Source organism: Parasteatoda tepidariorum, chromosome 9 (genome assembly GCF_043381705.1).
Source record: "Parasteatoda tepidariorum isolate YZ-2023 chromosome 9, CAS_Ptep_4.0, whole genome shotgun sequence".
Taxonomy (NCBI): Eukaryota; Metazoa; Arthropoda; class Arachnida; order Araneae; family Theridiidae; genus Parasteatoda; species Parasteatoda tepidariorum.
Window position 1 is genome coordinate 2,336,361 of NC_092212.1, and position 14,890 is coordinate 2,351,250.

General features: G+C 29.6%; 1 protein-coding gene across 1 annotated transcript in view; it reads left to right on the forward strand.

The window, feature by feature from the left end:
- The window catches only part of LOC107455582 (uncharacterized), a 51,731-nt gene that overhangs the window by 12,904 nt on the left and 23,937 nt on the right, over window positions 1–14,890 (forward strand). The window contains exons 10-15 of the mRNA XM_043042609.2: window positions 1,236–1,795; window positions 2,663–2,847; window positions 5,167–5,204; window positions 10,603–10,675; window positions 10,766–10,808; window positions 14,364–14,524. Coding sequence (XP_042898543.1) covers window positions 1,236–1,795; window positions 2,663–2,847; window positions 5,167–5,204; window positions 10,603–10,675; window positions 10,766–10,808; window positions 14,364–14,524 — 1,060 coding nt within the window. The remainder of the gene's footprint in view (window positions 1–1,235; window positions 1,796–2,662; window positions 2,848–5,166; window positions 5,205–10,602; window positions 10,676–10,765; window positions 10,809–14,363; window positions 14,525–14,890) is intronic.

Sequence of the window (14,890 nt, forward strand, 5' to 3'; positions counted from 1 at the left end):
TTATTCAGGGTGATATTTTTTTTTTTTTTTTACGGACTGTACATTTCTGTATTAATAATATTGTGGATTTAACTTATTCTTAGTACAGTACAGAACCCGTTATCCGGAAATCAGAAAACCAAAAAACCTGAACGAACTTCGATAAATTTTCCCACCATTTTTTTTAAAAAAATGTTTTTTTTCCCTATACGATTTTAGGATTTTTCTTTCTTTTTTGATAGATGTTTACCTTACCATCATTTTGGAAATAATCATTACTGTATTACTTCATCATTTTTTCTTTTTTTTTTTCAAATTATTTCCAAATGTTTTTTTTCTTTTAGTTGGGTTTAACAATAAAAAATACGGCTTTTTGTAGCGATTCAGAAAACCAGAAAAATCAGTTATCCAGAATAGCGACGGTCCCGATCATTCCGGAAAATCGGTTCCCTACTGTATTATGAACTAAGTAATGTATAGAAGTGGAGTTTTTATGATGCACAGCGCACTTAATTGCATCCTTTCGACCTGACTTTTGCAGCATTAAAATAAGTATTCTATGAGTTTAAAGTGTTTCACTTTCCTGTTTGCCCAGAAATCTCCTGGGACAATATGTCCTCTTGAATATTGCTAAAATACTTATATATCGCATGGAAAATATAAGTGCATCGAATTATTTATTCTTACCAGAAGTCATCGAAACCAGAAGTTGATGTTATGAAACAAAAACTAAAATTTTGTCTTTTAATATTTTTATCACTAATGGGATATACATTTGGGGTATATACATTAAGTACATTTGGGATATATTGTCCCAATGATTGGGACACTATATCCCACCAAATAAAATGAGTCAAACTTTCTAAATCTGATTCTAAATAGGTACAATTATTACTTAATAGGAACAAACATACCTATTTTACACAAAATATAGTTGTACTTAGCTCAAAATTCAGAAAATATGTAAACTAAAAGAGATTGACTGACCTACTCACAAACAGAAGTCTATCATTTTGAATATGAGAGTGTTGCCAAGTTTCTTTTGTCACATTTTTATTCCCTAATGCCTAAAGAACCCTGAAAACATTAAAACCCATGCAAAATTGGGATCTGTTTTTCCATTGGGGAATAAAGTTTAATCTTAGGGATGTATATGTTCCATTCGGTCTGAATGGGTTAACACTTCACATTGACTTGGTATTAAAATATATTTTCATTCATTTTCTTATTCATGAAATTTTTGTTCTTTTGCATAGAAATGATTTTCAAGATGATGATTCTGCATTTCTACCAATTTCTACTCAGCTACAGCTATCCAAAGATTTCCCCATGCAGTACAGGTTAATCGAAAGCACCACGTCGACCGGCATTCAAAGAAGGGCGACAGTTAGTGGAGCATCACCCATTATTCTAAAGTCCCCCGTCAGCATCGACGATTTGGTGAACGGAATATTTTCTACAAAATTGACAGACCACTACGGACGCAGCATCTCTCACGACTCCTCTCGCAAAGCCAAGGCTCCGGAATTGGTAAACATATCGATTGGAGAACATGAAAGATATTTGTCGTCGTCGAAAGAAAATTTAGCCGATAATTTATTTAAAGAATTTAACAACAATTCGATCGAACAGGGGACTCCTTTTCCATTCAAAAGTGGTCAAACGTGTGATGGTAAAGAGAATGACTCAGCGTCTTTTGCTACAAATGTTTCCCCAATGCAAAAAGAAAATTTTAGACATTCAAACGGAATAAATCAAGGTGAGGCAGACAGAAGGATTTCTTTGGAAAAGAGTGATTCTTCGTTGAGTGTATCAGGTATTGTATGGAAATAATTTGAAATTTTGTTGATTGTATTATGTTTTAGTTTATATTCATGCAAAAAAACATGTTTTAGTTTATATTCAGAATTCATATTGTCCGACGATTGCGGAATTTCCGTAGATAGTAAAGTAGTCCATAGACCACTGATAAATATGTTTTGCATAACACTTAAATGTTGAAGGGATACAAAATTGAATAACAGTAAAAGAGGTAAATCTGTGTGTGGGTGATGTATAGTGAATTGAGAAATGTATTGGAAATTTTGCAAGGGTGAAGTCGAAGTTAAAATCGGTTAGGATTAAATTTTTAATAGTTAACAACTATAGCGTATTCTAAATCCCCTCCACCAGAAATATAAGCATGATGTTTTTCTAGAAATAAGAATCATGAGTAGTTTAATTTATTTTACATAATCTTAATGTTGATTAATTTCTCTAAGATTAAACACAATTTTTTACATGAATTTGACCTTGTAGCAGAACATTAATATCAAGTTAAACAATGAAATACAAAAAATTACCAATTATAAAAGACAAGTTACAAATTATAAATGTTACAAGAGTTACAAATTATAAATATTTTGAGCTGCACTGCTGTAGCGATAGCTGAAAAGAGGAAATATAAATCTTATTGTGGGCTCACTTCAAATTCCAACCAAAAAATCCTTCCACTTCTCTGCCCCTACTCGAAAAGTTGAAAACTTACACTAAAAAATCCTCTGCCTTCTCATTGGCTGAATCTATTATCTATTGGTCTCAAACATTTGAAAATTGGATAGTTAAATCAAAAGCTATTGAAATTTTATTTGTCTACTTATTACTACATTTTCGACTAACTTTATATTGTATTTTATTTATACAGATGGTAGAAATGGTGAAAGATCAAGCACTCTGATGTACAATTGGGGTCATGAGCGCATGGAGTTTCATGGACGCAGACCCAGTGCTCATGATTTAGCCAATGAAATTGCCGGTAACAAGGAAACTGATATTGATCCTGTCTTTTTGAGAAAAGCCACGAAGCTGGAGTCTTCCCCAGCAGCCAACGTAAGTTTTACAACTTATAATATTCCCACTTGTCCAACTTCTTAAATTTTTAGAAATTATTTTTTTGAAGATTTCTTATTAGTTTGTATTTACTATTTTGATGTATCATAATTTATATAGATGTGTTATCCAAATTATTGGAGAAGACACGTCAAAGTCAATAATTTTTGTTATTTCTATTTATGGTTCACAATTTGTAGGTTTTACGAATACTTTCATCATCAGTTGTATTCACTCAATTTGTAAACTTCAACTACATTTTATATAGTTGCAATTTTTAAATCATGCATTTCTATCATAATCGCAGATTTGCAACTTAAAAATAGCAAATTTTATTTACAGATTTACACATTGTACGCTTTGTGGTTTGTAATAATTGCAATTTACAAATAACCTCATATTGACAAAATTTAAATATCGCATGCTGCTTATTCTTATGAATATGGTTTATGGATCACAGATTAAAATGCATAATTATGTGACTTACGAGTCACACATCAGTCATGATTTATAAGTGATCAAGACGACTCTATTTGTAATAATAAAACAGATTTTCTTACAGCTATTTATAATTTCAGAATTACTTTGGATAATAATTTTCCTTTAGAATTTTGTAATTAATCTTTTAATTCTAAATGTTTTAAAGGACTTTACTTAATTCAATCCATATTGAAGTGCGCATAAGTCGACCTATGCGGGGAAGAAAGGATTTTGTTCAAATATAGATGGCAGCACTAGATTATATTTTTTCATAATGCATTCATTCATTTATATTTTCATTTTTATTCAAAGGAGGATAACATTGAAATCTTTTTCAAGAGAGGACAGCATTGGGATGATTTAGTTTAACTTTGTTATTTTAAGAATCTGGCAATTTAAATTTTTTTTAGTTATTTTATCTGTAACTTTCAATTTGTAGATCTAATGTGTTATTCTAAGTACTTTTGGCTTAAGTGGTTTTTTATATATTTATAATTGTGTTTCCCTGGATTTTACTTTAATCTTTGAATTTTGTAGTATTATGTATTTATTCTTATTTTGTCTTCCATTATGGGACCTCATGACCTTTGGTTGAACCACTGACTACTCAAGTCAAAATTTTTGATGGTTTTCAATCGATGGACTTACATTAGAATAGCAACTTGTTCTGATGGTTTGTTCATGTTGAACAGTAGCAAATTTTCAGCATAGTTTCTTAGAAATCAAATGTTGGTTGGTAGATTGATTGAAGTTTGTTGGCATGTCAAAAACCATGAACACATAATGGAAAATGTGGGATGATGGTGAACCATCAAATGATGTTGGACCATCATGAATTGCACTTTTTGACAGGACCATCAAGAATTTTAACTCATGTTCATAAAAATCCCAGCATTTTAGCAAGGCAGTGTATCCCCTGAAAAAGTACTATTTTTGCTGGCGTGCTAATTTTTGAAATTTCGTTTGGTTTTTATTTCAGTTCTCCCATATTAATTTAAATTGTGTAAGACGACCTCAGAGAATAACTTTTCATGATGTTTCACCTCCATTGATATTTTAAAATTTAGACAAAAGAAAGTTTCAAATGCTGGAGAAAAATTGTTTCCAAATTATCAAAATGCAAACAAATTATAAATTATTGCCACATTGCGTAATCCTAAGAATGGTCCTGTAGTTTGTTTGTATTTTAGAAATTATGTTTGCAGCATTTGAAACTTCATGATTCACTCTTGCTTTATTGGAACTCGCTCTATTTTTTTTAAAAATTACTTAGGTAGTTGAACGGAAATTTGCCTTGAAGGATTTCTCATACAATATAGTGTCCTCTTAAGAGTGGATTTCTTTTAAATATTAATATATTTGATATAAAAAGCATCAAAACTTTTTTAATTTGTTTAATTGATTATGGTTGAGTTGTAATTGTTTGCTCTTTAAAAAATAGATTCTTTTCCAAATAAAAAAATTTAAAGTATTTAGACTATTTTTTCCCCTTTTTTTATTTTTTTTTGAAAAAAAAAAAATTTTTCTGTATCCTAAAAATCTGAGTTTTTTTTAAAAAATGTTTATTTTTTTTATGTAAGTGTAGAACTATCATAAACTATTATCAAATGTATATTTGCAAATCCATGTTGGTATGGTGCAAATTGCTCCCAATACAGTAATAAACAAAGGAATGATAATAAAATTATAAGTTAACATTTTCTGCTAGTACGTAAGTAGACTTTTTAAAGATACTAAAAAAATCATTAGCAATACTAAATTGTATTTGAAATATTTATCCATATTAACTGCAGGGGGGGGGAATTAGATTTACTATACACGTTTCTCTGTTTTTTGTAGGATGTTAAAGTGCAGAAGCAGACTGAAGACACGAGTAGGTAAGTAAACAGAATTTCTACTTGTTGTATATTCCTTGCAGGGATAGCAATGTTTCTTCAATGGGAAAAATAGGTTCCCCTTCAATTCAAGTGAAAGAAACTCTTTTTCAAAAAGAAACATCAGATGTTAAAGCACTTGTTTTAAACAGTTCATAATTTCTAACTAGCTTAAATAATAATTTTTATGCATATATCATTCTTAAATAAGTGAAAAATAAAAAGCAACCATTGGAATAAGAAATAAATTTAAAAAATCTCGCTTATGAAATCAATATAAATAAATGAAGTAAAACATTATTTTATAATTATAAGAAAAACTACTGAATAACAAGTCCCTTTAAATTAACAAATCTCATACTAAACATATTTTATAGTGTTGGATTCACATTGACGAACAGCATACTAATTTTTATTATAATCAAGCACTGTAAAGAACTCCCACTCTCAACTTTAATGTGATATTTGGATTTTAAAATTCTGTATGAAACTAAAAAAAAGAATATGAAAAAATTAATTTATTAAAAAAAAAATTTGAAAAAATGTTTTATATAAAATTTTTAAAATTTAAGCTATTCTTTTAACACTTATTTCTAAAATATTGTGTTGTTTTTTTTTTAGTTTTTTCCATTTTGTCCTGATTCTTTTGGATGAAATGCTAAATCACATAACTTAGAATGCATTAGCTCTGTATTTCTATGGAAACATTAATGTTATGCCCTACAATTACAGTTTGTTGTACGAGAAGAAATCATAAAGTGTTTCAGAATTTTTTTTTTTATTTAACATTTTTAAAAAATGCCTAATCAGTCATTTATTCTGTTTTAAAAATAGATTAATTTGTTACTTTATAGGGGGGGGGGGGATGTACAAATATAAATTTAAAGAATATGTGATTTTATTATTGTTTGCTTATTATGCTATACAATGGTTGCAAAGGTCTCAGGCTTATTGAATTTCTAAATTTGTTTCTTCTGAACTTTAGTTTGTTAATATTAATTTGTTGCGAATTTTTACTTAAAGATGTTGTTATATATCAACATGTTTTACCTATCCATTCATACAGTCGAACCTCTATTTAACGAAGTCTCTAATTCCTGATAATAAGTTTGTTATGTGGAAAATTCGTTAAATAGAAAATAACTTTTTAAAATACTTAAACAACACAAAGCATCTTTTAAATTCATAAACACTAGACATAATTAAAATAGCTATTAGTATAATAGGAAAAGAGATTTTACTGCTTTCCCTTAAAGTTAAGTGGCAATGAAAATTAATTCAAGGCCATTGCCCCCATAAAATGCATTAACAAGTTTGGGAAATATGAAAAGTGGATCTCAAAGAAAAGTTCATTAAATAGAAAATTCACTTCGTTATTTGGAAGTTATTTTACGAAGAAATTTCCAAAATGTTCTCGGTTCCTCAGGAAAAAATTACAAAATAGAGGAATTCTGAAAATGGAAGTTCGTTAAATAGAAATCCGACAGTTTTTTTTTTTCATTAAATAATTTCTTTAGAAACAATAAAATGAATGTGTTCATTGAAATTTACTCATCTGCCATTGCCCATGACAATCTAAATTCCATGAAGATGAAACTGAAATATGTACTTAGAAAATTCAGTTACAAAAAAATACACAACTCTATGCATGATTTCACCTGTTCATTCACATGTCACTATTAGATTAGAAAAAATAAAAAGAAATTAGCTTGATTTTAGAATATTTAGTATTATCACATTTTAGCTCATGGGGAAAAAAAATTTAAAAAAATATTTTTTTCATAGTTTAAGTGTAGGGAGTAAGCTTAGAATTACTACAAATTAGCAGCAAATTAAGAACAAAAACACAATTAGAATTGTGATGAAAAAAAGCATTTTATTTTATTTTATAACCGTCACTGACCAGCAGTCCCAATTTAGGATTTGCGACTATCATTATTCAACACTGTAGCCTTGTCATTTTGTACTCAATCCAGAAGACAAGTGAATTCCTAGATCAAGTATTAGGAGAAATTTGCCTTCATGTAGGACTTTTTGAGGGAACAGCATTTGCGTTACATGGAGAGGAAAACCTCTTTCCTATGGTTGGTGCGAGCTGTGTGCGGAATTTGCATGGAGCACCATCGCTGGGATTTGAACCCAGTTTACCTCATTAGAAGGCGAATGCTCTATCTCCTGAGCCACCCTGGCTCAAAAGCAAAGTATTACAAAATTTTTATTGTTCGAAGAGTCTTCCATCATTTTGCACTTGCATAACAGAAAGGAGTTGAATTTTTTTGTTTGTCAAGAATAGAAATGGATTCAGTGTTCTATCCCTTTACACTTGATTGAGGGTGGTTGTTGATGTGGTGGACCACTGATTATTATTACTCTGTGGCTTTATTCATATTGTGGTGGTCATAGGCTACTATTGAGTTTGGTCTCTGCTCAATTAGATTTGAAATTTTAATTCAATATTATCTGAATTTGAATGATTTTATTCCCTTTTTTTTTTTTACACACAAAGAGAACTTAATCTCTCAATTTTTTGTTAGATAAATAGCAAGTCAAATGTACCATCTATCAAAGTGTTCAGATCACTTCCGCAATTCACCAACGTGGGTAGATTATCTTTTGACAATGTCAAACTTCATCCATTTAAGATTGATCATCCCCCCCATATCACCCCAAGATTGAATAGAGTCAGCATGTCTAGATTTACATACTAGACTAGATACCATATTACAGGGTGCATAGCATTTTTAAAAAGTGCTTAAAGGTGCTAATTTTTTATTTAGGTTTCTTAAAAACCCTTATAGGTGCTTTTTTTATTTGGGGTTTGTAAAAAGTGCTTCATTTTCTATCTTTTAATAAGAAATTTTCACTTGCGGTATCGATTGTCACTCTAAATTACAAAAAAAAGCATGATTTTCATAATTTTCTCTGCAATATTTATCAGAAACTAGTTATTTTATCATGATTATGTAAAGTTTTTGAAAATGTTTTTTTTACTTTCATTGATTTTATGTTTATAAATTAAGAACTTTAAACAATAGAAAAAAATAATTTTTATTACTGCTTAAATTCTAATTCTGATTATTATTTTTTTTGGAAAATGATTAAAAAAAATTTTTGGAAGCTTAAAAAGTACTTAAAAATGCTTATCTTTTGTTGAAAAATCTGGCTATGCACCCTGTACTAGAAAATTGATGTTTAATAATGATAGTGGTAGACACGCTACATCTTTTTAAATGTACTTTTAATAAATCGAAAAGTAAAATTCAATATTTGTTTAATTAAAATATTCTCAAGTTTGGAAAATACTGTTTTTTTTACACACAAAGAGAACTTAATCTCGCAATTTTTTGTTCTCTCTCTTATGCCTTAACAGATTATTGTTTGAAAATGCCGTACATTCGATTCTCAATAAAATTTCCCACAAAGTGGGGGAAAACATGCTTTGCAACGTGTGGTCACTATACCACTAGTGCACATAAATGCCGTAGATATTAACTCATAGTTTCAAAAAATACATCCAATTTTAGCGAAGCTGTACTTTTATAAGAATTCAGTGACTAACAGAAAAATTGGTTATATAGTATATGTAAAAAGTATATATGTAATAGGGAGCTTTCATACACTCCCATGCATAAGATTTTAAGCAATTACGCTCTCTGCATATGCATCAATCTGGTGAAATGCCTATGCGGTTGTGAAAAAATATCAAAGTTACGTAAGTGAAAATAATAGATTTCGCCAAAAATCTGTAAATTAAAAATGCTAATGTAGCGGAATATCATTTTAACTTCGACTACAAGATTAAAACAAACATTTGCAATGGACGTAAATGATATCTTCGTTCAACCATTGTAATATGACACGATTCATTTCTATATTTTGTCAATATATTTCTTCAATTCCACATTCTATGTCTATGTTTTAAATTCATAGGTAGGCATCAACAGAAAACAAAATTTATCAGCTATAACCAACGTGCTTGTAGCTTTGTCTTTGTATCTTTAATCAGGCCAACTTAACGTAAAAATACATATCATCTGAAATAAATATGAGCATGCGCTGTTGATTAAAATCTTACGTATCGGAACGTATGGAGGCATACGTAAAAGTGTGAAATCTCCCTAATATATGTGAAAGTACCCTTTAATGTAATACTTTGTAGGTAAAAATGCATTAAAAATAATACGCTATTTCAGAACTACCTTTTTTGATAAATAACATATGTCAATATAACTAGTGATGGGGGTGATCAGTCCAACTGTGGTTAGTTAAGGTATAAAGCATATTTTTGGCCACCAATTTGAATATCATGTAGAGATAATATTTATCTCATAGAAATGAATAAAATTGATTTATTAAGTAAATATTAAATTAGAATATGGCCACATTCAAAAATATAAAAATAAAGGAATCCCTTAGAAAGGGGATCAAGAAAATCATTCTCTTTACATCGAGAATTTCTCTTAAGATTATTTCAACAGTTGGGACTGAGAGACCCAAAGGCCTCCCAGTTTAATCGCCTATCAATAGAAATTGAAATTAAATTAATTGTTCCCAACAGACAGTTAGGAGCATGGGAAGAGATCCCTGGTTGGTGATTTATAGAAAGATAGCATGGCCGACCTCCCATAATCAATGTTAAATTTGAAAATAATTTGGCAAAGGCGAATCGCCAAAAAAACTGTGAGAATTTGTATATTTAAAGTAATTGAAACATTTTTGTGGTAAGGAATAAAGTGTTATAAAATGATTTTTGTTTTCGATTTTGTTGTGACGAGGAATTAATGAATCTTATACATTAGTATGGAAATAAAAAGTTAACTGTTACGTTAATTGTTTAGAGAAGAATAAAATATTTTAAATCTGCTTTTTATAAAATGTAATAAAAATTAAATAATTGGTTTAATTTTATTAAAATTGGATTAAGATTGATTAAAAAATAGTACGTTTAAGAAATTAAATAAATTTTAAAAGCTAAGATATTTGTAATGCCTATTGTGGCGTCACATAACTGAAAGAAAAAAAAAACATTTATTTGAAAATAAGCCTCACATGTATAAAATTTTCAAACTGGAAAAGTATGATGGATAAATTTATTGTATCCTTTGACAAGAAAATTACACAAATTAGAAATGACCACAAGCTACAATCACCTAGGATACAGATTAAGGAGGTCATGTGGCTCTTTTTTTTTTCAAAGGTGTGTGGTAACATTAAAGGATGGTTTAAACTATATTTTAGTATAATTATATTTTAGTTACTATATTGGAATGACCGATTCACAGGGCATCTAATGAATCTAATGAAATGGCAAAAGTGACTAGTTTTGTTAACTCATGTACAATTACTCAATAAACAATTGTATTTGAGAAGTTTAAAATGTATCATTTCAAATTATTTGCAGTTATCAAGTAGTAATTGTGGGTGGTGTTCCTCAAAGATGTGTTCCTGGTAACCGAGATGATAAAAACAAAATTGTAAGTTATTTTTCCATTGGATTTCTTTAAAAAAATATTTAATACATCATTATATTTCATGCCATATTTTCTTTTCATGCATTTTTTTAGTCAACACCTTTGAGAAATAAACCAAAGTCTTTAGCTGAACGAAGTAAGTCCATTCTTAAAAATATATTATTTTGTAATTATAACTGTTTGCCTATTTTACTGAATCATAAAATCTTTCTTGCATGCGTGTTTAAAAAAAATCTTTATCTTTTTATCTAATAACTGAATCTAATTATCCCTTCTACTAAAAACTAAATATTATTTCATCTAGCATATTCGGTTGTGTAGGAACTTATCCCCATGGTTTAGATTAACTCCAAACCAGATTCTTAAGATTGGGCAAATTTTGAGGCAAACATTGATTTTTGTTAGGAATAAATACTTTGTTGAGGCAGTCCAAGGTGTGCTTCGAAGATGCTGGGATGTTGCAGTTTGACCGTGATGTTAAAGTTTTCATTCCATTTTCAAATCTCATTTCCTTGAGGTGACTAGTACTAAATCTACAAAGCATTGTTGAGATGCTTTGTGGATTTGTAAATTTATCACGCTTTATGCCTCAATCTTCAAAATTTCATCAGCAAATTTGATGGTTTACCACTGATATGCAGGAGCTTGATATTTGTCTAGTTTCTTTATCAAAGTGAAATAACTATTACAAATGAGATAATTATTTTCAGAGAGAGAGAGGTCTCATGTTCTCTTTAATTCCTTATAGATCTTTGACTCCGGATTTCACCAAACCGTCAGCCCTTTTATTATCTCGTACACGTGGAGGGACCCACTGGAAAACTAGATCTGATTTTTTATGAAAATTCATTATATGGCAAGCTATATTTTTCAGGAGTGTATTTTAACTAGTGAAACATACTTTAATGTCTGGGATTGCTGTGAAGTAGTTAGTTTTAAGAAGATCTTTTAGTACATCATGTAAAGTGTGCAACAAAATAAACCAGGGATGTGATTCTTCCGCGGATTTCCGCTTTTTGTCAGATTTTTCCCGCTAATTTCCGCGGAAATTGTTTTTTGGACAAGTTAAAATATTTTATGAGGAATTTTTTTTTTTGAAAATTCAGTCTTCGAAATAAAATAATCATATTTATTTACGATTTTCAAGGATAAACAGAAAATTCAAACTATGTCCTAGCTGCTAACCCTTCCGTATTTTAGCTATTTTCTCCTCTTTTACACACAGAAAATAAGATTTTCCGTATTTTTATTCGTCCGCCGGATAGCTCGTTTTTGCGCAATTCAGACGTCGTGACCCTGCTGTCTGGCGCAAAAACAAACGAAAAAATATATATATATATAGACATGGATTTGTGGTGAAAATATTTATTTGCTCATTCAATTAATCTTGAAAATTTCTATTTATTAGGTCTAAACAAAAACAATACTAACAAGCCTTTTAGAAATCGCAAGTCCAGACTCTGCAAATATCTCGATTGTTATTCACGCGATTTTAATATCAATCATCGATTTTCGTATTTATCTGATTTAAAAGTTGCGCATTGCGATCCTTATTTATGCTATTTAAACATCGTGCATTATGATTCTTATTTACGAGATTTGAAAATCCAATATCGCGTTTTGTATTTATGCATTTTTAAAATAGCGATTTTATTATCAAACATCGATTTTCATATTTACCGGATTTGAAAGTTGAACATTGCTATTCTTATTCAGCCGATTTAAATATCGTAAATTGCGATTCTTATTTACGAGATTTAAAAATCCAATATAGCGATTTGTATTTATATGCTTTTAAAACTCTATGTAGCGATTCGTATTCACGTGAGCTTAAAATCCAATGTCGTGGTTCGCTATTGCTGTTGTAATATCAAACGTCGATTTTCGTAATTATACGTGCTTTAAAAATTAGACATTGTGATTTGTATTCACGCGAATCAAAAATTATGCATTGTGATTCGTATTTATGTGATCGAAAAATTACACATCATGATTCGTATTTTTGCATTTTTTAAAATTCGATATAGAGTTTCATATTCATACAATTTTAAAATTAATCATCGGGATTTATAATCACATGGCTAAAATCGCACTTTTTTCGTCAAATTTTTTTGTGTGTATATATATATATATATATATATTCTTTCATTCTTAGATTTCCTCTTTTTTACTTTCTGACCACTCACATTCCTGATAAACGCACCACCCTTAATAATTTTTGATCTAATAACTGAATCTTTACATTCTATACTCAATCTTAATGGTTCGAGTGACCTCAAATATGCTTATCAATAAGTGCAGACAATACTTTAAGTTACCAAATCAGATATGAAAACATACTTCCTCGGAATCAACATTTCTTTTTTCCAATGGATTTTGATTTCTAATCCGCAAAATAGAGTTTAGTCAGGAGTGTTGTGTATTTCACTATATCTCTGGAACTTTTTAAGCGAAATGAAAATTTTTTGCACTCAATTATAAAACTCATTTGTCCAAAGATAATTCAAAAAATAAATTTTGAATATAATATTACATGGCAAAATACAAAATTTGAGAAAAATCGGTTGAATAATACCTGAGGAATCGAATTTTAAATATCTGACTTTTTTGAAATTCCTTCTTCTTGAAGCTCCTTCTTCTACTTTGCCCAATAGATTTCAGATACTTCAACTTTTTCCGCCTACTCTAGTATAGTACCTAATTTGCATACCCTTATTTTGATGATTAACGTTTCTTATCGGTCAAAGAAAAGCTATTCAGAGTTACTACAGTGTGTCAAAAAAGGAGGATTACCCTGAGTAACTTTTGATATAATGATCTTATTTTAACATACTTAGACTCAATCTTAATGGTTCAAAAGTCTCATCTTAAATAAAAATTAGTCTAATAGTTTAAGTTATAAAATTTCAAAGATTTGTATTCCTTACAATTCAAAAAAATTCTTTGTCTTGGATAAACGCATTTTATAATTACATGCAAAAAAAAATTTTATTTGATCCAAAAAAATTTTGAAATAGTGAAATGCGCCAAAAGTAAATTTAAGTTAAAGGGATTCAAACTTTTGACCTCTCACCTGACCCAACTGTTGGAACTATATTTCCCAAATAGCTGCTCCCATCTATATTTTAGGGGTCAGAAATCATATTCCGTTGAAAAAAAGAAATGTATATTCAGAGAAACTCCATTTTTGTGTGTTTTGTAACTTAAAATATTTTTTCGACCATTATTATATAAAATGAGAAATAAATACTAGAAGTTTTATTTTTCATGGAATAATCTTTGGATGGACGAGTTTTATATAGAAAAAATTTGATCCGCTTGAAAAGTTCTCGAGATATGGTGAAATGCACAAAAAATAAAATTAAGGCATTGAAATTTGGACCACTCTCACAACCTAACTGTTGGGATCCAAGACTACAGCTATATTTTAGAAGGTCATAAATTGGAATCCTTCATAAAAAGTTTATTCAGAGACCAGTAGGTTTATGATTTTATAAATATTGTCTGCACTAATTAATTAGCATATTTGAGGAACCATTACGATTGAGTCTTAGTGTGTAAAAATCCAATCAAAAGTTATTCTTTATGCACTGTACATAAACTGATTCCATTACTTAATTCATTGGTAGCATTATAAGATTGGTAATTGGCCGAGAACTTTTGTGGATAATATGTATATTATTGTTTTCAGGAAACAGACGTATATCTTGTAGAGATCTTGGAGAGGGTGACTGTGAAGGTTGGCTCTATAGACAGAAGGAGAGGAAGGGACTCCTCCCTACTATTCATCAATGGACTAAACGATGGATAGTTTTAAAAGACTATTTCTTATACATTTATAAAGATAAAAGCGTAAGTCCCTTTTCCTTACTTTAGAATATGCTTGTCAGGCATTAATAAATAACTTTGTGCCAAATCGGTATTTTTTAAGCATCTCTTTGAGCAATTCTTTGTACAACAATTACACATTTTTCTTTCGAACAATTTCTTTGTGCATCAATCGTATTTCTGTGACTAAAAAGTTTTCTGAAGCATCTTTTCCCTTTCTTTTAATTTCTCACTGCTCATTTGTGTAGGTGTGTTCGATCACCAGTAAAGTTTTGCCCTCTTATTCATAGTCATTCTGTATCTCTTTACTTTTCATTTCTTTTTGATACTGAAAACTAATTTATGCTCATAGCAACCATTTTCATTTGTCATTTTAGCATTAACCTCTTT